Source organism: Haliotis cracherodii, unplaced genomic scaffold (assembly GCF_022045235.1).
Source record: "Haliotis cracherodii isolate W230 unplaced genomic scaffold, xgHalCrac1.p SCAF_27, whole genome shotgun sequence".
NCBI lineage: Eukaryota > Metazoa > Mollusca > Gastropoda > Lepetellida > Haliotidae > Haliotis > Haliotis cracherodii.
In genome coordinates this window covers 1,149,570-1,172,583 of record NW_027266283.1, presented here as the reverse complement: position 1 = coordinate 1,172,583, position 23,014 = coordinate 1,149,570, and the positions used below count along the sequence as shown (strand labels likewise).

Here is a 23,014-nt window from a genome sequence, read left to right as displayed (position 1 = left end):
ACCATGTTTGAAGATCCTCCGATTTGAAGATCCTCCAGTTTGAAGATCCTCCAGTGTAAAGATCCTGCAGTTTGACGGTCCTCCAGTTTGAAGATCCTCCAGTTTGAAGACCCTCCAGTTTGAAGATCCTCCAGTGCGGAGAAAGAAGGATGGAAGGCAATGGACTGAAGCAAGTCCAAAGTATCTGACTGTTTACAACAGTTTCTTGAAGACAGAATGCTGATGGTTTTAATAAGTTTGGTCCGATACATTAAACCTGCCCCATTATGTACTGCAAAACGAATATATAATTCTTTAACATTTTTCAGCATCTCTGCACTTGTACACACAATATGTAATTCATAATTAACACATCGTTTGTATTAGTTTTCACAAAATCAATAAATGCATTATCGTGTCACTGGTGATTCTTGTTTATCGATCACTTCATTGTCTGGTCGCCGTCGCAAGGCAGGAGTACTGCTGTGCAGCGTCAGGTAATCACTACTTACTTTTTGATGAAAATTGTGTGAACAGCGGGTGCTAACGGAAGGGCAGGACGTACTTACCCTTACCTGGTGTGACTTTCAGTGGTTCATTCAAATAATTATCACAGCTATTTTATGTCTTTAAGCTAAATTTAAAACTGTGATACTTTGGACTGGTTGTTCGCTTGCATTGACATATTATGTTTAAATCCTGGACTAATAGTTGGAAGAGACTGTTCTAGGTTTGCTTTTGCTTTTTGTATGTTGTCAACATTTCTTTCCGATGGAGGTTGTGGAGAGGATTGATGATTCTTGAGATAAAGATGAAAATGGGAACTTTTATTATCCCAAACGGGCTCCGTCCGTCCGTCACGTTTCGTTTCCGGAGCATAACTCATAAACCGTCTGTCAGGTACATGCTGCACTGGTGCCTTTTGAAATTGTAGATAGTTTTATTTTTTTACGTTTCCATGGCAACAGGATAGACTTAGGTTCCAAACTCTTTTTTTTTTGCACTTTCCATAAGAAGTTCCACCTCGATCAAAAAAGGGTAGGGTTTGTTTAGATTTAATTATGTCATAAATTCTGCAACAGGGGCCACGTTAGTGGCAAACTCTTGTTGAACTTGATAGTTTCGGTGAAGTAAGTTATTCTGCAACCTGAGTGGAACATGTGAGGAATATCCATTTTAACCATGTCAAGTCTGTTTGACATTATATTGGTACTGGCGGTCTGGTGTCAGAGGGTGTTCTGGTGATGGGTGCATAGATTTCCTTTGATTCTGTGTTTTGAGCAAGCTTTCTGGTGAACATCAGTTTACCTGTCTCCATTTGTTGTTTTCTGATTGGACAGTCTTCAGAGAAAGATAAGTGACTTCCAGTTCAGTTGTTATATACTGAACAACAAAAGTTCCTGTGACATTGAATAAGATTAAATGCAAAGTTTAGTTTTTTACCAAACATTTGCGGTTTGCAACAGATAAAAGACTCCTGTAAGTGTTCAAATGGTTTAATTTGCCATACATGACTTCAGAAAATGTCAATCTACAAATCAATAGCGTGTGTGTCCACCTCTGGTTGCGATAAATCTTCGTCTCCAGGAATGGACCAGGCGTCGCACAAAGTTCTGTGGGACATCTGTCCATATCTGCTGGAGCATGTTTCGAAGTTCCTGGAGTATCTGTGGAACACGTGGTTGTCATCGAAGGGGCCAGTAGGGGAGGAAGCATCGTAGTGGTGGCTTGCATACCCAGTAGGGGAGGAGGCATCGTAGTTAGTGAGTGAGTGAGTGAATATGGTTTTACGCCGCTTTTAGCAATATTCCAGAAATATCACGGCGTAGGCATCGTAGTGGTGATCATGATGCGTACGTACTGTCATCATCTTCTTTGCACAACATACAAACATGACTGATTTAGAGGTTGAAACAACTCCTATGGTGCCTCCCGAAATAATGATAAACTTAAAGTTCAGCATCCTTCTATTGTGTTGTTGTCGATCCCTTTAAATTGTTTGTCATCGTATCTTTAAAAAAAATCCAGTTCACAGGTCAGATGTGAAAATATGTACACCCACGTTAATTTCCCGGTCTTGTAAAGTACTAGTATATATATATATTAATAATTAAATAAGTGCAGTAAGATTGAACACAGTTTTAATAGGCCAGCGTTTTGAGTCTAATCAGGCCATAACTGAATAACGGACTAACGGTCATGAAGTAGTAACATATAGTTACGTGACGTCATAACATTTAGGAAACTATGACGTCACAATACCAAGGTGACAAGGGACAAATAATTTACGCCTTTACATTGAACGTAGGCGCGTATTTATGAATGAAATGTTGCTCTTTTTGAAGCAATGTAGGTTCATGATAAAAAATTAGCTTATATAGCGGGACAACTAAAAAGTTGCCTTTTCCACATGCTTCTAAATCAAGTAAATTTTACTTGATTGTTTGCAGTGGATGCAATGAAAAGTAGACAGAACTTAAAATAAAAAGAAGAATGAATCTTCACTGTTCACAAATAAAGCAGCCACACAACCGCACGATTCCACTCAGTGAACATTTAGAATCAAGTGGAAACGGCAACTTTTTAGTTTTCCCGCTATATAAGCTAAAAAAGAGCAACATTTCATTTCTTAAATGTTATGACGTCACGTGACTATATGTGTTGAATCTTACTGCACTTATCTAATTATTACTACATTGTGCCTGAGAGTTATAACTTTACTGTGTCTTATATATCAGAATGTCTGAAGGGTTGCGCTGGCCTCTGATCCATAAAAAAATATGGTACAGCATTCTATTTCTACTGTTCATGTTCATTTAGCAACGCAGCTCCAGTATTTCTCTTCGATTTTGTACTAAGCACCAGCCGTAAGGCCATCTCAGCTCATCTGATCAGCTTCTGCATCTGTCTTGTTTCAGTCATGCCTCTCCCCAGCTCATCTCCCGCAACGGAAATTTCGATAATCATCCACACAAACATTGTGAAGTATTCCTACTTAAATATGCATCATTCAGCTTGGAATAACCAATAGAAGAAGACATTGCCTGAACTGTAACTATAACTAATGATTTCGCACATGGGTAACCAATGTAGGGTAACATCATTCAGCTTGGAATAAGCAATAGAAGAACACATTGTACATGTCTGAATTATAATTATAACTAACGATTTCGAGCATTAAAAATCAATAGGTAACCCATGTACGGTAACGTCAATCAGAAGTTCCAACCAATCAGAGAAGCATGCCAGCAATCTGAATATACTGAAGAGCCAATCGGTGAAACACGTTAATAATGTAACCATTCTTACCCTGTTGGCAAGGAGCCTGGGTATGACCACACTAACACCGCGCCAATTAGATCACCCAAGTGTATCCTGGAGACGATACTTGATGCCCGTGATTCAGAGGACTTGGAGAGAACATTGCAGGTAGCAGGAGTGACGTTCAGTCGACGAACCAGCTGGAACTACCCACAGACATGTTGGTCCGATACTGGGCCGTGTGGGCAGCTGCTTTGTACATCGGTATGGCAAATGGTCAGAGAATCACTTTGACACAATGCAATACTATGTATGAATGCCACTACTACAAGGATTTGTGGATCGAGAAAGGCATAAGACGACGTGGCAATGCGACTAGTCTGGTGGAGTGTTTGTTGTTCTGCCACCGATTCAGTGTCAGTAACTTCTTCTACAACCAGGCCACCCAGGACTGTATCTGCCCCCTGGGTTATCCTGTAGAATTTGTTCCCGCATCTGGTTATACGTACTACAGAACACCAGGTGAGAATTCCAGATTATTTCACCTTAGATCCAATTTTAAGAGATAACAGTGTTGACAAGTAGCATTCTGACGTTCAATACAAAGGAACACTCGACTCGGTTCGTTTATTCTGTTATACCTATTCTATGTTTGTATTGATAATTTAAGCAGGAGACTTATTATTTACCCGTAGGTGTCGAATAAGATTTGTACCATGGATGAAACAGTACGCCAAAGGACATCTTCAATTCTTTAAAATTCCGTTTGATATATTATTTTCATACGTTATCACTTCACAACATAGAGTGAAATCTGTCAAAAACAGTATTTAATTCTGAGTTAAAATCCTGTTTAGACTCACATATGGATTACCCAGAAATTCAATTCTAGCAGGAATCCCTTGGCATCGCATTTGAGATATGAGGACTCAAGGACAACGTGTGTCCAGGAACAGTGGTAGATATAATATTTTTATGTCGCTGTAGTAGGGAGGTTTGGACGTTAGAGACACACGTGCCAATCTAAGACAGTATCGACAGCTGAAGTCAGCATCAGTTGAGAGGCACTCTGATACGCAGATAATCCAAACAATTCATGAAAGTATACATCTTGATACTGAAATAAGCTATAGTGTTTCATATTTATTTTTTTGAGTTGCAGACTAATATTTTAGTCATATTGTCCAAGGGCGTACGTTTCGCCCTCGGATGTTAGCTCAGGGTGGTGACGGAAGACAAAACTCTTACGTGGTGAAACGTAAGACGACAACAGCCGTTTTTATTGTTGCATTTTGAAATATGTCGAAATGGTACAAATAATGGTAATCACATGACAGAACGCACACTGGGACCCACTGGCAAATATGTTCCCCTGGTTCGGAGATCCGCTCTGTCACTGACACTGAGTCGGAAAGTCGGATGTACACTGGTCGTTGGTGAGGCGACATTGTATCTGCCAGCTCATGTCGATGATCTGGGTCTCTCTCTCTGACTGACCATGGCAGTCAGGTTTTCTAGACAGAGGTATTACGTAACGAGGGACAAGGTCATTAACCCACTCATATACCCATACGTAAGACCCGGCGACGTAAGGGGTGTTAACTGACATTCTACCATGACAATGATGAATGCTTGATTCTGATTGGTTAAAAAGAGGTTTGCTTTTTGTTACGGTAACCCTTTCAAATATATTAAGCCTTTTCACCCAAATAAACGTGTGTATGAATACATCTATAGCCTACATATCGATTCATAAAGAAAAAGTTGCCTATCTATCACCCCTACATAAACGGTAAAACGTACTATTTTTCCTCTATTACACGCTGGGTTTCTAATACAAGCCAGGTCTCTTATACACACCGAGGCAACGGCCCTCGCGAAATTGATAGAGGAAATAGGGTCTAATAGAGGAAATACAGCAGGTTAATATAGGATTTTTTTGGCGATGATATGATGTTCTAGGCCCTATCCCTGACTGCTTCGATGATGAGATTACAAGACTTTACGAAATGTATATGAAACTGTTAGGCACATGTTCGATGACGAACAGACTCGGAACAGGTAATTTTGAAACAACTGACAATGAAAGAAAATATAACATTATATAAACGTGTTTGAAGAAACTTTATTTATGACAACATGTTATTTACAAACCTTTTTGTGATCTATATTCATTGCCATCTCCGCCAACCATCACCATGAGGATTTGGCAGGAGATTTGAAAATCCATCAGAAGACTCTCCTCCCTTCGAAAGATCATGGATACAGGATACAGGAATAGTCACATGACATTTCAATTTTGTTGACACAGCACATTCACCGGAGAATAAAAATGTGATTTCCAGATATTAAGAAGTGGTGCAAGAACAAGGTGTGTACTAGTATTAGCACAGATATTTACACCCTTGCCATCCAAAAGCATTGGTGTGGATATTGTCGTTTGGAGGAGCAGAATAGGATGTTTTTGTCCGAGAAGAAAATACTCACGTGGAAGCCACCCCGGTACACAGCTGCCAAGTGGTATAAGGTTGGTTACTCACTCTGTTATAATTGTCACTTTTATTGATAGCGGGATATGTTGAATCCAACCCATGACCACCCAAAATACCCCCTCCTTCAGAAAGTGTACAGACTAGATTATCTGCACAAAATGTTTCTGGCCAATGTTTGACTCCTGAAACTTCACATAGCCAATCAACACTCGACGATCTCGCCATAACACTCAAAGCAATACAAACACAGATTACCTCACTTAATGACAAGATGGACCTGTTCACAAAGGACTATGATAACAAACTTCGTGACCATCAAGAGGAAACACAAGTTTGAAACAGAAACTTGATGCCCTGGAATCCAGAAATGGCAGCATTGAAGATCAAATTTAATCTTTCGTGGTCTGCAAGAAAAGAATGGTGAAACAAGGGAAGAGTGTGAGTCATGTGTCAAAGATTTTAAGGACGTTACCCTAAAATCGAAGTTCAATCAATCAGCATAGAAAGAGCACATCGGCTGCACTCAAAATCTGGAAGTAGACCGATAATTGTCAAGTTCTCTTTCTACAAGGACAGAGCAGCCGTGATGGAAGCTGCCAGAAAGCTTCTGAAGGGGAATAAAGAGTACAGGGTTTCAGAAGACTACACCCAGAGAGTGAGGGGGTTTCGATCAAAGTTGTTTCCCTTTATGACGAGAGCCAGACAAGAGAACAAAGTTGCCTATTTGAGCTACGATAAACTGGTAGTTGATGGTTCAGATTTTGTTCTGGGAGACGACGACACACAAAGTTGGACAGCGTAGGAACTGGACAAGATCATCACCCAATCCTACTGAGACATCATCGCCGTCAGCACCTGCTGCATAGTCATCATCAACAACGTCTACATCAGCTTATAGTAATGGCAAATAGGATGATGGTCGTGGCCTCAATGACGCTCATGAAAATAACACTGATTATATACTTAACATATTGAATATATGTTCCTGGAACATCCAAGGACTAAAATCCAAGACTGAATTTGGTGACCTCATTTCATTCTGCCAGAATCTCGACATATTCTGTTTTGTTGAAACAATGTGTACAGATGCTAGTGATGTATTGACGAACGTATTCAGGAACGATGATTATTATGTTTGTGATGCAAAACGTCTCTCTGACCGTGGAAGGTTATCTGGTGGAATTGCAGTTTGCATAAAACATTGTTTGGCAGGATACTTCGAGAGAGTTTATTCACATTCGGATAATGTTATCTTTTTCAGGATTCTGAATGCTGAAAGTCCAATACTCGTTTTCATTGCTTTTGTCTATGTCCATCCTGAATCATCTCCGTTCTACAATAATTGTGAGGAAAATGGTATAGATAGATTGGAAAATCAGTTAGTACATATCAAACATGATTATGATGAGTCCTGTAAATTCATGTTATGTGGTGATTTTAATGCAAGAACAGGATGTGACTGGGATTTTATCCTTGATGATGATGTGAAGTATTTACCAATTGATCCACATTATGTCAGAAATAATTTTTCAGTTACAAGAAGTGTTCGTGACTATAAAAGAATTAAGTATGGTAGAGCGTTACTGAACTTGTGTAAATTAATCGGCATACTTATTGTAAATGGCAGAGCCCCATTGGATATCCCGAGTAACTTCACTTTTGTGTCACATACAGGATGCAGTACTGTAGATTATTTTATAGTTTCCAGTGATCTTTTCCAAAATGTCATTGATATGTCAGTAATCGAGCGTACAGATTCAGATCATATGCCTGTCAAATGTACAATAAATGTATTATACAATCAAGTAATAGAATCACCAGAAACCACAGATGGTATAGTGGAGACTGTTCCGAGATAAATTCTACCAGTTGAAAACTAAGGGTCATATTTGCAATGTCTTCAGAATACTACAAGTCAGATTATGTATGAACAAATCTTAGTGATATTAGATGATAACATTAACATAGCCATTGACAAACTATCTGAAATTATGATTCACAGCATCTAAGCAAACTAAAAGATCACAACCTCCTTGGTTTGATGAAGACTGTGTTATATAGAAATTATAGACTCCTTAACAAGTTCAGAAAATATAAATGTGCGCTAAATTTTCAAAAATACATTGATGCAAAGGCAGATTTTAAAATGTGCTGTGAAAGGAAGAAGAAAATCTATGATATGAAAATGAGTGATGGGATAAATGCAGCTGCGAAGGATAATGACTGCAAGAGACTCTGGGATACACTTAAACGTGCCCTACAAAATAAGAACTCTAGTAATACAATATCATCTGACGCTTGGGCATCCTATTTTAAAAACTTATTGAACCCTGCAACTATAGAAGATTGTTCTGAATTTGATCATTTGCTTTCCCAATTCCTTGATAACCATTTTTGTGAAAATTGTAGTATATATTATATTAATGATTTATCAGACGAAATCACTGCATACAAGATAGAAGAAGCCATTTCCAATCTAAACCTCGGCAAAGCACCTGGAGAGGACGGATTACCTTCAGAGTTTTTTAAAGTGTGCGGGACCGTTTCTCATTCCCTTTCTGAAATTACTATTTACCAAAGTATTAGATACAGATATTTTCCCTTCTAGGTCCCGACATCATTGAAGTCAACGCTTATCAAACTTGATGAAATTCATTTCAGAACACGCACAATTAAGAAAATTATACAGGAATCACTATATCTGGGCCACAAAGGTCTCATTGCGTTCACACTCTGGCTTTGAATCCATGAAATCTAGAAATTAACAGGTCAAATCATCTTGCTCGTGTAGTAACTTGTCTGAGGCGCAAAATGCTAACACAACACTGTCAGCCATTGATAGTTGTGAGGTGTGAGTAACCGTGATGTAGGTCAAGTTCTGCCACATCCAAGTTCTGGGTGGAGAGGCATTTATTTTGATTTTTTTAAATTATCTTCTTGGGTAATTTCTACCAAACTAATAAGACTTATTAGCGTAATAACGTATGTTAAATACACAATAGCATATTAATTCATAAAGTTTGTTGTAGAAATATATTCGTTTAGCATTTTAAAAACTATTTTTACAATCTGTCAACCTACAATCATAATGGCATGTTCAATTTCCAAGAAATGACCTCTCTAGTATAATTCCAAGAAATGACTTGGTCAGTCCAAACAGTGCAGAAAAGGTATCTTCTTTGGAATAGGTTTGGAGGGTTTTTGTCAACTTCTTTTTGAAAAACTATGTATTTTGAACACTTACTTCTCACGACTATGGTGTTTTTAATCTTGAACTTTAGTAATATTTGTTACATATACCTGTGACCACTTTTTGGAATGATCTAAGATTACGGACCTGTGTACCTTTGTTGTTACGCGTTGCAAAAGAGCTCCGTTTTCAAAGCGCTGTTGCCGTCATGGTCGAATGGAGATAAACCTACTGTGTTTTGAAATTTGATGTAGTCCCACTGTGGAGTAGATATCAAAATACAGAGGTGTCTACACAGCGGACTACATCAAATTTCAAAACACAGTAGGTTTATCTTCTATGTTATAGATAGTGCCGGAGATTATTGAAGTACTGAAATGGTTTGTACTTTTATAGATATAAGTATTGAAATGGTTTGCTCTATAACAATATGAAAATCGATGATTGATTGTTGTAACAAGCCTAAGGGAGATAACTCTCATTTATCTTTAGCCTGCTTTATTTTTAGCCTGCTGTTCCGCATTCTATATTCTATCTAAAATGTAATATTTTCACTGTCTTTTTATCCGATGATGTTCTGGTCTGGTTGATAATGAAAATCTTGCAGATACAGGTAGTTGAACACGTGTCATTGATATAATAGGTGAGTGAGTGAGTGAGTCATGGAATACTGGATATCCTGTAAGAATAATATGCGTTTCATGGACAATACTCCTTGGATTTGGAAACAGTGCAAGTTAGCGTGGACATTCGTGCAACATTTCATGGCGTATCTCGTGGGATTTTATATATAGGACAGGTTTTGAAATGAAAAATAAATGAACCTTAAAGGCGTTTTTATGATAAACACATATGAGGTGTTGAGATAAAGAAGAGATCGGGCTGGGAAACGAGCTCGTGAATTTGGCTGCCAATGTTCATTGTTCGATCAGCTGGAAATCGACCTGGTATTGCTCATTTATGATCACCAAGGGTCCTGTGGCTGGTTTATCCGATGTTTTCTTTGTTTCATCAAAAACTAGAACAACATGGTCTGAAAACATGTTACTACAATGAGTCAACGAAAACTAGAACAACAGGTCTTAAGACATGTTACTACAATGTTTCAACGAAAACTAGTACAACACTGTCTGAAAACATGTTACTACAATGTTTCAGCGAAAACTAGAACAGGTCTTTAGTGGTTGTGTGGGTGTTGGTGGGGCGTGGTAGGGGGTTGTTGTTGGTGGTGGTTTTAATGGTGGCAGGGGTGGTATTGGTAGTATTGGAGGTATTGCTGGTGGAAGTGATGGGTAGAAGTTTCATAGTTTTCTTTTATCTAAACGCGGAACATTGATGGAGACCATGGGATGAATGATGACCGTTGTCATTACTGCCCCTTGATCTCACTTAACCCTCATTGTGCTTGGTCGTCATTACTGGCCCTTGTTTTCACTTAACCCTCGGGGTGCCTGGACGTCAGCTTGCTGTGTACACCGCTCAGTACCGCACTGTGATGACGTCGCGGTTTCAGACACGTATACATTGTATCAAAAGTGTTACAACACTCTTATTTCATCACACAGCATAACCAAATTGTATAACATTCAAATCGAGCTGATTGTCTTTCAAACAACACCTACAATAAAAACTTCAATGATCAATGCACTGCCTAGCCATCGATAGAAGTTCTGGTATTGTCAGTTTTCTACGTTTTTTTTATTAATCGTGATATGGAAGCACCCGAATGTAGCAAGAAAAATCAAACAAGCGCCCTTGTTTGAAATCTAAATGTCCAATGATTCATATGATTGAAAGTGCATATTCTAACTATGATAGACATGTGACATTTATGTCGAAGTACACATTTATTGAGAATATCCGTGATTCAATAAATCCGTGTTTTTTACGTCAAAACAAAATTGACGGAAGTGGTCGTGATAAGTTCATATGCAGACAGTTACAAAGATTATGTTACAATAGGAATGACAGTTTGGAATATATAATTATAAAATGTTATAGATTACGTTTACATTTCTTGGAAATAATATATTTCAAAATACTTACTTATGTTATGCTTTTATTAAATAAAAAAATGTCACAAATTACGTCATAGTGTATGATGACGTATTTGTAAACTTTGTGCTGCAGTGTCCACAAAGCGATCGTAGCGCAGCGACAGTCATAAGTTTATGTTAAAGTATGGGACCTGAAGTCGAAAGGTAGACCATTTTATGGTATTCAATAAATACATGTCAATTTTGAATGTGTTTGAAGTGTTATTCTGTTAAACCCAATTGGGTGATGCTGTGCATGGCGTAGATGTCTGCCGCCTATTTACACACGACGGTGGCTTTGTGAAAAGTACAAGTAATAAATAAAACACCAAACTCGGACCCGTGTAATACCAATGTTATGAACGTTTAACTCTTTTCATAGTTTCATAGCTTCATAGACGTATTTTCGCTCTTCAGATACCAGAACAATTTACACATTTCATAAAATTGTTATTACAAGGGAGCTCGTTTGGTATTCTATATAATATGTATGCGTCACGTCAAAAACGTATGTGTATGCGTCACTTCAAAAACGAACATGTATGTGTCACGTCACAAACAAATATGTATGTGACGTCACAAACGAAAATGAATGTGTCACGTCACAAACGAATATGTACGTGTCACGTCACAAACGAACATGTACGTGTCACGTTATAAACGAAAATGAATGTGTCACGTCACAAACGAATATGTATGTGTCACGTTAAAACGAACATGTACGTGTCACGTTATAATCGAATATGAATGTGTTACGTCACAAACGAACATGTACGTGTCACCTTATAAACGAAAATGAATGTGTCACGTCACAAACGAATATGTATGTGTCACGTCACAAACGAACATGTACGTGTCACGTTATAAACGAATATGAATGCGTCACGTCACAAACGAATATATATGTGTCACTTTACAAACGAATGTGAATGCGTCACATCACTAACGAATATGTATGTCATGTCATAAACGAATATGAATGTGTCACGTTACAAACGAATATGTATGTGTCACTACACAAACTGATGTGAATGTGTCACTTCACAAACAAATATGAAAATCTCACGTCACAAACGAATATGAACTTGTCACGGTCACAAACGAATATGTATGTAACACGTCACAGACGGAACCTGCAATGTGTCAACAATGCCACTGCTCACGTGAAATCATTATCAAAGATAGATGTATTCTTATTAACAAGCTTATTGTAAATATTGATATTTTGATATTTATAAACATGTGTCTATATCTTCTAAAACATGTTTCACTTTAAACTATTTGTAATTGGTAGTAACTTCGCTCCTGTTTCTTTCATAGGTCTGATTGGCAAGTGGGTGACCGAGGCGATCAACGCTTCTTCACAAGACAATGGGTACGTTTTTGTCATCCCCACTAGATTAGAATCAGAACAGCATATCAGATATATGACTTGGTGTCATTATTTAAAATATTCCGACCAGGGTTCCAACACGTTGATGTGTAATCACGCAATCACGTACAATCGACTCAACTCTTCAGGATGAAAATAAATAACCAGCGCATTTCTGCCCAGTGGAATGGTTTTATCACAGATGAGTGAGCAATGTCAATTATAGTGAGTATGGTTTTATGCCGCATTTAGCAATATTCAGCAATATCATTATCAATATCAATATTTTAAATTACAGCATTGACTTGTATTAGCAGCGATCACTTCAAAACGTTCAATTGTTAACATTTCCCAACATTCATTTAATTACATGACGTTCATAACATGTATTTAGCAGTTCATGACTTAGACACAGGGAGATGTTTAGTGAGTGATTTGGAAAGCTTGTAGCTTTAAGTGAAATTCTGAGAGTAGCCACAGGCTACAGTTGTACAACAATATTCACAAACGGTGAAACGAGCAAGCTCTATTTGCCATGCTTATTAACTAAGTTTGAAGCTAAATCCTTACAGCACATTAGTGGAAATTGTTCATGTTTTAAATAGAGACATATTAATTAGACAATTCAATTGCCAGATTTTCTGTCAAACTGTCTTATTGCATTGTTTTTGAGTGCAATTGATGTGTCAATCCGAAATACATTGATAAAAGTCCTCAGAAAGTTTTCAAGTGACAATTTGTTTTTCTTAATATTTGATACATGTATATATATTTTGTGTGCCAGTATGATGTGTTTTAACAGAATGTTAGAGTTGTACCCAAGGAAAACAGATCATTTTAAAATGTAAATTGTTTTGAACATTTTGCATTCAGAAAACATTCAACTTTGGCCCAATATACACGTAGTAAGGATTCAGAATCGGTTTCACAAAAAGAGAACAGATCATCATCGAGAATTTTCATTTTATACAATTCTTTCTTTGAATGAATGATGCGATGAATAAATTTATATTGAAAGACAAGTAATTTTACATGTTTCTGTATCTGATAAAAACATCCTTCCTCGATATATTTAAGTCAAGAATGGGATTATTTCTATTAGTATCTTTCCAAGATTTTGGTATGTTTTATAGAACCTGGTAATAGTCAATAATTGTGCCTTTAATTTGGTATTTTGTCTTAAGTTCATTAAAGGGCATTATATCACCTACATTGCACATATCTTTAATAGTGTAAATTCCCTTTAAAAACAATTTGTTGTCATGAAATATTTTTTTTAGATTCTGATAGTACTTCTTCAATGTTTGTGGAGTTAGTTTTGTGTTTTCTATACAATGTTCTCAAGTAAGATTCAGCTAAGTGTATACATTTTTTAACATTTGCCCTAAGTAGGATGTTTTTTCACTGCAAAGATGCAAGGGTTATTACACTTTTTGTTTTGAAGATGTTTTTGAGAACTGACAGTTTTAGAGAAATTTTAAAATACCTCATCTCTATCATTCTCACTCCGCCTTTGTCATATTTTCTTCTTAAAGTTGTTCATTTTATTTTGTGCATTTTGTCATTCCAGATGAATCTGTACAATATGTAGTTTAGTTCATCAATAAATTAACTTTTACTCTGTATACCCATATTCTAAGATCCTTCCAGAAAAAAATGAAAAACTCTACAGGGAATCCATCAATACCTGGGCTTTTGTTATTTTTTCATTGATTTTACGGCCTTTGTTATGTCATTTATGTTAATCAGGTGTTCTAAATAATCAAACTGTGATTGAATAAGTTTTGGTGTGTTTAGATTATGTAATTAATGTTTGGATTCCTTAGTTATTTCTTCGTTTGAAGAGTATAGTTTCTTATAAAAATGTCTTTGTTCTGTTAAGATGGACTGTCCATCGGTTATTAACTCCCCTTTTTCAGTTATGATACTGTTAATTAGTTTACTGGTATACATTGTAGTTCCTGTTTTCAAGATGACAAAAATATTTTGATGTTTTTTCTCCTTCCTCGTACCACTGGATTCTGTTTCTTATTTGAATTCCTTGATTCTTCTTTCAATTTTTCCAAAAGTACTTTATATTTAGACAAGTCTGACAGCTTTGATTCACTTATATTCTGAATATTTTCCCTAATTTCCTCCTCTATTTGCTTTATGTTTTCCTTTTGTATATTTTTACTTTCTTCATTTTTGGTTTTCTTTAAATAAGTGGAAAAAGGTATTGATTTGCCTCTCATTTTCATCCAAAATGTTTCTAAAAAAAGAGTATCATTGATTTTTAATTTTAAGTTTAGGTCTTCAGTTTTTCTTGCTACATCTTTGGAACATTTACTGTTTAAATAATCTACCTTTGTTTCTTCTAGTGTATATTTCACTATTATGATATATTCATTGTTAAACAGTACAGAAGTATTTAACTTCTAATAGCCCTACCTTTTTCTTTGCTAAGTGTATTTGAAAAAGTCAATGTTATTGCAAAGTGATCGGATTTGTATCCTGGTGTAATTGTAGAATCAATAGTTATATTTGCTATGTCTTGTGAGACCAAAAACAAGTCGAGCTTGTTGTTTTGGCTTTTTCTTCCACCATGTGTATTAATATTATTTTTGCATCTATATTTTTTTCTCTCCAAATATCAATTAGATCAAAGCTTTCTGGGTTTTTTTTCTAGTACTTACTTTATTGCTTTGGGATTGTTGATATGCTTATAATTTTCCAAATCGGCATATGGATTGAGTACCAAGTTCCGTCACAGGGCAATGCAAAAAGGACAAAGTCTTCACGACGAAGAATTTCATTCGTCAACCAATATTCAATGATAAGGGTGTGACATGGGCACCGAAACTGACTTAAATCGATGCGATATAAGCATTACTATTAAACACAAGATAAATACATAAGTAACATATTAATCATAATATTGAAATCCAATTGAAATGAGAATAGTTTATTGCACCTTGCTTGATTGTCAATATCAACTCATCTCTGACTAATACTAATAGAAATAGAACTTATATGTCAAGCACCACAGATACAGATACACGAAGTACAGGTTCACATCAACTAATGTATCCAGGTGAGCTACCTATTTTAACACTGATATACTACTGGAATAGTAGTGGTGACATTTATATATGTATTCTCTCATCCATTCATAAATGAAAAGCAAAGTTCATTTTCACATTATTTATATGGAAAGGGTCACCGTATGACTTGTAATATTTCAGGTATCCATTAAGCAACGTCATTGGATATAGTCTCTCTGCCTGGAAGCCAAGGTTGGATGATACAGCTCCGTGGATTGAGGTGAATATTATCGTTACCATTATGTTGTCACTCGACATCTTCATCGAAAAGATCACTCACAATGTATCTTAGTTGGTGTAGTGTCTACACAAAACATGTCGCACTCAAATCTATTATATAAACAATCTACTTGTCAGCTTGACCCGTGATGCATGTTTGTCATTTATAGGAAAATACGCTTCTGGAAAGTAATTACACTAACTACGGAAACTGTGGGAATCGCCGACACATGTAAATCTAATACACCCATCAGGGCAGTAGGGGTATATTGACCGATGGGGTGTGATTGCCTGTGGGTGAAGAATAATGCCCGTCTGTCATTGCTAGTAAAGCAAAAGAGGCTCCAAGTGCAACTGGCTTCTTGTATTGTTCACAGTGAAGTCAGTGACTTATCAGTCTGTGGGGCCACTGTGCGTCAACCGCTATGTCCACAATAGTCTAGGTTCAGTACATGGAATTTAGTTTCCAACACTTTCCCTCCCAGAAAACATTTTCCCCAAACTTTCATAATTGTGAGATGCATGTGTAAAACTACCCACAACAACAACATTGTTTACAGAGCATGGTTTGATAACTGTAGGATATGAACATAGGTTCAATCAGAGTTACTGTGAAGTGCTCCACGTGATTCCAACACATGCATAATATACAGATAAAAATTCAACTGGAAATATGCAAATACAAATGAAGCACTGGAAGACATATAACCCAACGTACACCATACGAATCCATGTTCCTAACCAGGGTGCCAAGGTCATGCTTGAAGACGATACATTCTGGCCAGAGAATGTCAACTGTAGAGAGTGGGTTCCCAGCAAAAGATGGTATGTACACAATGATGATGAACAGTCAAGATCTTAAACATGACAAGTAAATCAAGATCCCGACTATTTGCGACCTATCTCTTGTTTCTTATGATCAGACTTGCTACATGGGATGTGCGTGGCGTTATGCATGCTGCTACTGAACTTGCTGATAAACTTGAAAGTTGTGATATAATGTTCATTTCTGAACACTGGCTAAACAGACAAAACGAATCCTACTTAAATGGGATCCATGATGAATTTGGTGTGTATTCCAAATGTGACAAATCAGAACTACCAAGACCTAGAGGCTCAGGAGGCGTAGCAATATTTGTTCGTAAATGGGACTGTTGTGTCTCGTCTGTGATAAACACCCCAGATGATGATCGAACGATCAGTATCAAATTGACTATGAACAATGTTCCTGTTTTTATTATAGGAACATATCTTCCATCTAGTAATGTGCTCGACAGTGTTTATTGTGAAGCGCTTGACTATGTCATACAATTATATGATGTGTATTCACAACATGGACAGACTTTCATCCTTGGTGACTTTAACACAGACTTATGCACTCCTGATAAACTGCGTTCCAAGTACTTAAGCAGAGTATTGAATGAGAGATCTCTGTACTCTGTGATCCCCATCGATGACGTCACTGGATATACATATTTCACCAAAAGTGGAAATATCAAGACTATGCTAGATTACATTTTTGTAAATGTTGATTTTACACCTAATGTTGTCGGATTTGTCATTGATACAAATGTATCTTACTCTGTATCAGATCATTTGCCTATTCTTGCCTGTCTAACTGTAACAACACCTATTAGTCAATATGGAGGGGATAAACTTAACTGGCGCAAAGCAACTGAGACGGACCTAATGCTTTATCGTTTTGAAACTGAAAACTGGCTTCGTGATACTGTTTTTGCAATTTCAGACTACCAGACGCCAGTAGACTTTATTCAATATTACAGTGAATACATCACCTCAGCCCTTCAAAATGCAGCAATAATGTACATTCCTTCATCAAAATTCCAACCTAGGCTGAAACCGTACTGGAAAAAGGATAATCTTAAATCATTACACAATAGTATGCGCAAGTGCCGTAAAGAATGGAAGGAAAATGGTAAAACTCGCGATAAAAGTAACATCTTTTTTGCTAGATACAAAGAAGCCAAACGGTTGTTTAGAAAACAGCATCGGATCTCAAAACAAAAGCTGATAGATGATAGATACAAAGAAGTTTATGAAGCTGCTGAGGTTGATGTTCATGAATACTTCAGGGTAGCTAAACGTTATCGTAAAAACAAAGGTCATACTCAACAACTTGTCTATTCAGATAAATCATCTAATGACCCGAAGGATATATGTGATATGTTTGGTGAATATTACAGAAATCTAGCTGCCCCGGATATTGATCTGAAACATGATGTTCTATTTTCCTCTTACGTCAAACAACGTGTTAATGACCTTGAAAATGAGGTATTAGATAGCACTGATTCTTATGACAATAATGGTGTAGCTATAGCATCTCCCCTTTCAAAACCGTTCACTGCTGAAGAATTGATGGATACTGTCAAATCTCTGAAAACAGGTAAATCACCAGGGCATGACGGAATCTCAAACGAGCATATTAAAAAAGCAGGTAGATCTATTCATCACCATCTCATGGTTTTATTCAATGCAATTGTGCACTATGAATATATACCATGTGAGTACAGCATAGGTCAAATCCTCCCAATCCATAAAGGTCATGGTAAAAGCAAGTCGGATCCTGTTAATTACAGGGGAATAACTATGACATCTGCTTTTGGTAAACTTTTGGAAAGGCTCATACTCAACAGAATCGAATCCTGGGTAACTAAAAACTGTAATTTCCCACATCTTCTCCAATTTGGCTTTCGCAAGAATGCAGGTGCAGACACTGCGGCCCTCACACTATTAGAAGCAATAGCATATCACAATGAAAGAAGTTGTCCAGTCTACTGTGCATTTCTAGATAATGAAAAAGCCTTCGACAGGGTATGGCTAGATGGCCTTTTTCTAAAACTTTATGACCTTGGTATCACGGGTAAAACATGGCGAATACTACGTAGCTCTTATATGTCTATGTACTCCTATGTCAGCTTTGCAGGCTATAGATCAGACTTGTTTCATTTACGCCAAGGAGTTGGTCAAGGCAGAGTTATATCTGCTTGGCTCTTTACATCATATATAAATGATCTGTTATGCGAGCTGGAACGCTCTAAGCAAGGACTAAATCTGCCGTGGGCACATACTCCAGGCCAGCTCTTGGCAGATGATACAACGCTATTTAGTAGCTCACCAACAGGCCTTCAAGATCTTCTCAATGTTGTAAATCAGAATGCATATAAATGTCAGCTTAAGTACAATGTCACGAAAAGCGCTGTTCTAATATTTGATGTGCAGCGTAAATTTATCTGCTCTCAATCACTGTACTTGGGCAGTATGTGTGTTCCACTTCAGCAATCTATAATATATGCAGGTGTCAGGATAAGCTCTGATAAGTCTTCCTTAGAACGAACACAATTAGCTTGTGAAAAGTTAAAAACGTTAATAAATAGTAATAATGATACTGGACTAAAGTTTGGAGACATGAATCCAATCCCAGCAAAAAGGATCTGGGAACGAGTGATACTCCCATGCGGACTCTATGGATGTAATGTCTGGGGGCTATTAACCCTCAAAGAATACGATATGCTGGAAGTTATTCAACGTTATTTCAGTAGAAAAATACAGGGCCTTCCAAAATGTACATCAGGTACTGTTGCTGTGGATAACATGGGTTTGATATCTCTCCAATCCTTTATTGACAAACAGTCACTGTTACTACTTGGAAAACTATGCAGATCCAGTTACAGCTATGTCTTTAAAAGGGTATTCATTACTCGCCTTGGGCAGTTTAGATACGAAATAGCGTTGGATAACCTCAAATAACGATGTGCTTTGTCACCTGTATATAACATGCTCAGACTTGTCAAAAAATACAATCTTAATGCAGAAATAGAAGATTATCTAATTAAATGTAGCTTCCCAAGTAAAAAGGCATGGTCTGATATTGTTAAGGAAAGGATTATTTCTGCAGACCAGGAAGCTGTATGCTCTAAGCTGCTATCTAGACTTAACTTAGATAGATATGTTTCGCTACGTAATGATAAAGAACACAGATTCTGGCTACTTGCACTTGAACGTCCTGAACAGTTCCCAAACCTGTCTCATCTTGTACGGCTGGGATGCATAAATATAGAATCCAGGGAATGTCGATGTGGAATTGTAGCTCATGATATTATTAAGCATGTCTTTTTGTATTGTACATTGAATATGAATGACAGAAATGAACTATTTGAAATCATTTGTGATGTGATAGATGTCTCTACATTTGCAAGACTATGTAGTGAGGACGATGATATAATCCTGTCTGTACTACTAGGCGGTATGCCTGAGTGTGTTAGCTCTTTATCTCAAAGTCTATGGGGTGACCTTATGGTTATTGTATTTAGGCATTGTAGGAAATGGCTGTATCTGTTACAAAACAGTTATAAGAATGCTTGATTGTCATGCATTTTGTAGTTATCATTTCTAATGATATTGTTCAACTGTACTACTGTACAGCTCTGTAATTATACATAATATCATATATGATATGTATCTTCAATATCTGGAGGAAATAAAGAATATCTATCTATTATATAAAAAATCTACTTGTCAGCTTGACCCGTGATGCATGTTTGTCATTTATAGGAAAATACGCTTCGGGAAAGTAATTACACTAACTACGGAAACTGTGGGAATCGCCGACACATGTAAATCTAATACACCCATCAGGGCAGTAGGGGTATATTGACCGATGGGGTGTGATTGCCTGTGGGTGAAGAATAATGCCCGTCTGTCATTGCTAGTAAAGCAAAAGAGGCTCCAAGTGCAACTGGCTTCTTCTATTGTTCACAGTGAAGTCAGTGACTTATCAGTCTGTGGGGCCACTGTGCGTCAACCGCTATGTCCACAATAGTCTAGGTTCAGTACATGGAATTTAGTTTCCAACACTTTCCCTCCCAGAAAACATTTTCCCCAAACTTTCATAATTGTGAGATGCATGTGTAAAACTACCCACAACAACAACATTGTTTACGGAGCATGGTTTGATAACTGTAGGATACGAACATAGGTTCAATCAGAGTTACTGTGAAGTGCTCCACGTGATTCCAACACATGCATAATATACAGATAAAAATTCAACTGGAAATATGCAAATACAAATGATTCTATCATGACATTTCCGCCAGGGGTATCGAATCTACGCAGGACTTTGCTTCTGCTAATGATCGCATCAATGGAGATGAAACTATTTCTTTGAAAGCAGTTTTCTGAAACCCGACCGGTAGTAAATTTGAAATATCGATGTTACTGAATAAATGTTGCGGAACAAAGTGTTCGAGATCCAGATTATTTAAAGCAAATGTGGCAATATTATTTCAGATGGGAAATCTGACGAAGATCGTCTTAGAGAGGGTGTGTTAAGTTCAGTTACATTAACAAAGTTTGACATTAAGTTAGCGCTCATTTTTAACGTCTTGTGACGTCATGTCTATCGCTTCATAACACGAGGGTGGTGTGTACAAACTGCAAGGGTCGTTTTGAAAAATGTTTACACGGTATGTGTGGTAGATAGTTCTAATGTCTCTTAGTCAAAACATTTTAGTATTATGGTGTTAATTATGTTTTGAGAAAACACAACCAAACATTCTCGGATTAAAGCTTACTGATTCCTAAAGTTGACCATTCAACCTATTGTAAATATTAGACTTAACCCATGCCCATGAAATAGTTCGAGATTATTACATATCAAATGTATCTACGATGTATTTTGTCTTCAGCGGAGAAAAGTAGGAAAAACAAATTTGGAGGTGTTTTGTTTAAGATGACGCTTTCAGTAAATTAAACTGTTTTATCTTCAACAGCTTGGGATAAGTTATTTCCTTTATTTTGCTGAGGTTCGAATCTACCCCGACATTTCTACCTTTGCGAAGGAAATCTGGTTTCGGGACTCCAACAGGAACTGGATGGTGACATGGACGAGGAACGATGAGGCATCCATTTTTGGAAGTAACTTCATTCCACACTGTAAAGTTAGTTTCATATTGTACATGTTGAATCGTTGCCAGTTTTAACACAGTTTGCATTGATTGGTCTGAATGAGAAGAAAAATGTCCAGCCCTTTTGGGAATATGGCTATTTTCACGAGTATGACTTGACAGAAAGTATAATCAGTTTCCTATTGTATTAAGTTGCTAGTTTTAATATCGGTAGATTTAACATTGTCCATACAGTCAACCACAAGTCCGATTTTATAGAAAATAATAATGTGCATATCTGTCATTTGTTGAAGTAAGCTCATCGCAACATACAAACATTTTTCGAGAACTGTGACATCTATCTGTGATCCCTAGACACCGTGCTGGGAACGTTTACATAACTGTACATCGTCCTGTCACACATTCATCTGTGATCCCTCGGGACCGTGCTGGGGACGTTTTCATCACAGCACATCGACGTGTAACATAGTCACAGATCCAAGTCAACCATGATTAGTTAAGTTAACATCTGTCACAATTCACCAGTCTTGTTATACCACGGTGTTTTCTTCACAGATGCTGACAATTCCTACAGACGCAGTCAGAATCACAATGGACAAACACATCAGTCTTCAAGTACAACGCGTTCTTGTGCGTGGTCCTATGTAACTTCATTTCAATACAATACCATCATTGTTAAAAATCGTCTCAGCCCAAACATCTTCAACTCTGTCACCAACAGCCTCGGCCCACACATCTTCAACTCTGCCACCAACAGCCTCGGCCCACACATCTTTAACTCTGTCACCAACATCCTCGGCCCACACATCTTCAACTCTGCCACCAACAGCCTCGGCCCACACATCTTTTACTCTGTCACCAACATCCTTGGCCCACACATCGTCAACTCTGTCACCAACAGCCTCGGCCCACACACCTTCAACTCTGTCACCAAGACCGCTTCCGTAGTCCAGTGGATAGAGCCCCTGTGTTGTGGCGCGCGCGCGCACACACACACACACACACACACACACACACACACACACACACACACACACACACACACACACACACACACACACACACACACACACACACACACACACACACACACACACACACACACACACACACGTGCATGTACATCGTTATGTAAATGCAATAATCTTGCACCCCATTTAAAACCCCGTTAAATCCCATTTCACCTCACTTTACTTCATCTGCATTTGTACTCTGCCCGAAGTCTGTCCTGTATATAGGCATTCTGGAATTAGTCCCTAACCTGCTTTCCCAAGTATGTATAGGCCTGACCTTCCACGAGATAGTCAATAACTCCCAATTAATTATTATTATTATTAAAGTTATTATCATTATTATTATGAACAAATTAAAATAAAAAATGCAGCAAAGGGTTTGGGTGATCCTGGCACAGTCAGCCTGGTTAGGCTCATCATCAGCTCAGTTCCCTTGTCCCCTCTA

At 37.5% G+C, this 23,014-nt stretch overlaps 1 protein-coding gene across 1 annotated transcript; it reads left to right on the top strand.

Moving 5' to 3' along the window:
* The first annotated feature begins 3,458 nt into the window (after positions 1 to 3,458).
* LOC139473290 (uncharacterized) lies at positions 3,459 to 22,204 on the top strand. Its single transcript, XM_071255822.1, has 5 exons — positions 3,459 to 3,762; positions 12,279 to 12,333; positions 15,555 to 15,633; positions 21,422 to 21,589; positions 22,112 to 22,204. Exons 1-5 carry the CDS (start codon positions 3,459 to 3,461, stop codon positions 22,202 to 22,204), a joined length of 699 nt encoding a protein of 232 aa, XP_071111923.1.
* Positions 22,205 to 23,014: the final 810 nt, after the last annotated feature.

Excerpts from the sequence above, each read along its gene's own strand:
- LOC139473290 (XM_071255822.1), top strand. The coding sequence starts at position 3,459 with ATGTTGGTCCGATACTGGGCCGTGTGGGCAGCTGCTTTGTACATCGGT. Across the intron at positions 15,634-21,421 it reads ATACAGCTCCGTGGATTGAG|CTTGGGATAAGTTATTTCCT; the intron begins GTGAATATTATC and ends TATCTTCAACAG. Across the intron at positions 21,590-22,111 it reads ACTTCATTCCACACTGTAAA|ATGCTGACAATTCCTACAGA; the intron begins GTTAGTTTCATA and ends TTTTCTTCACAG.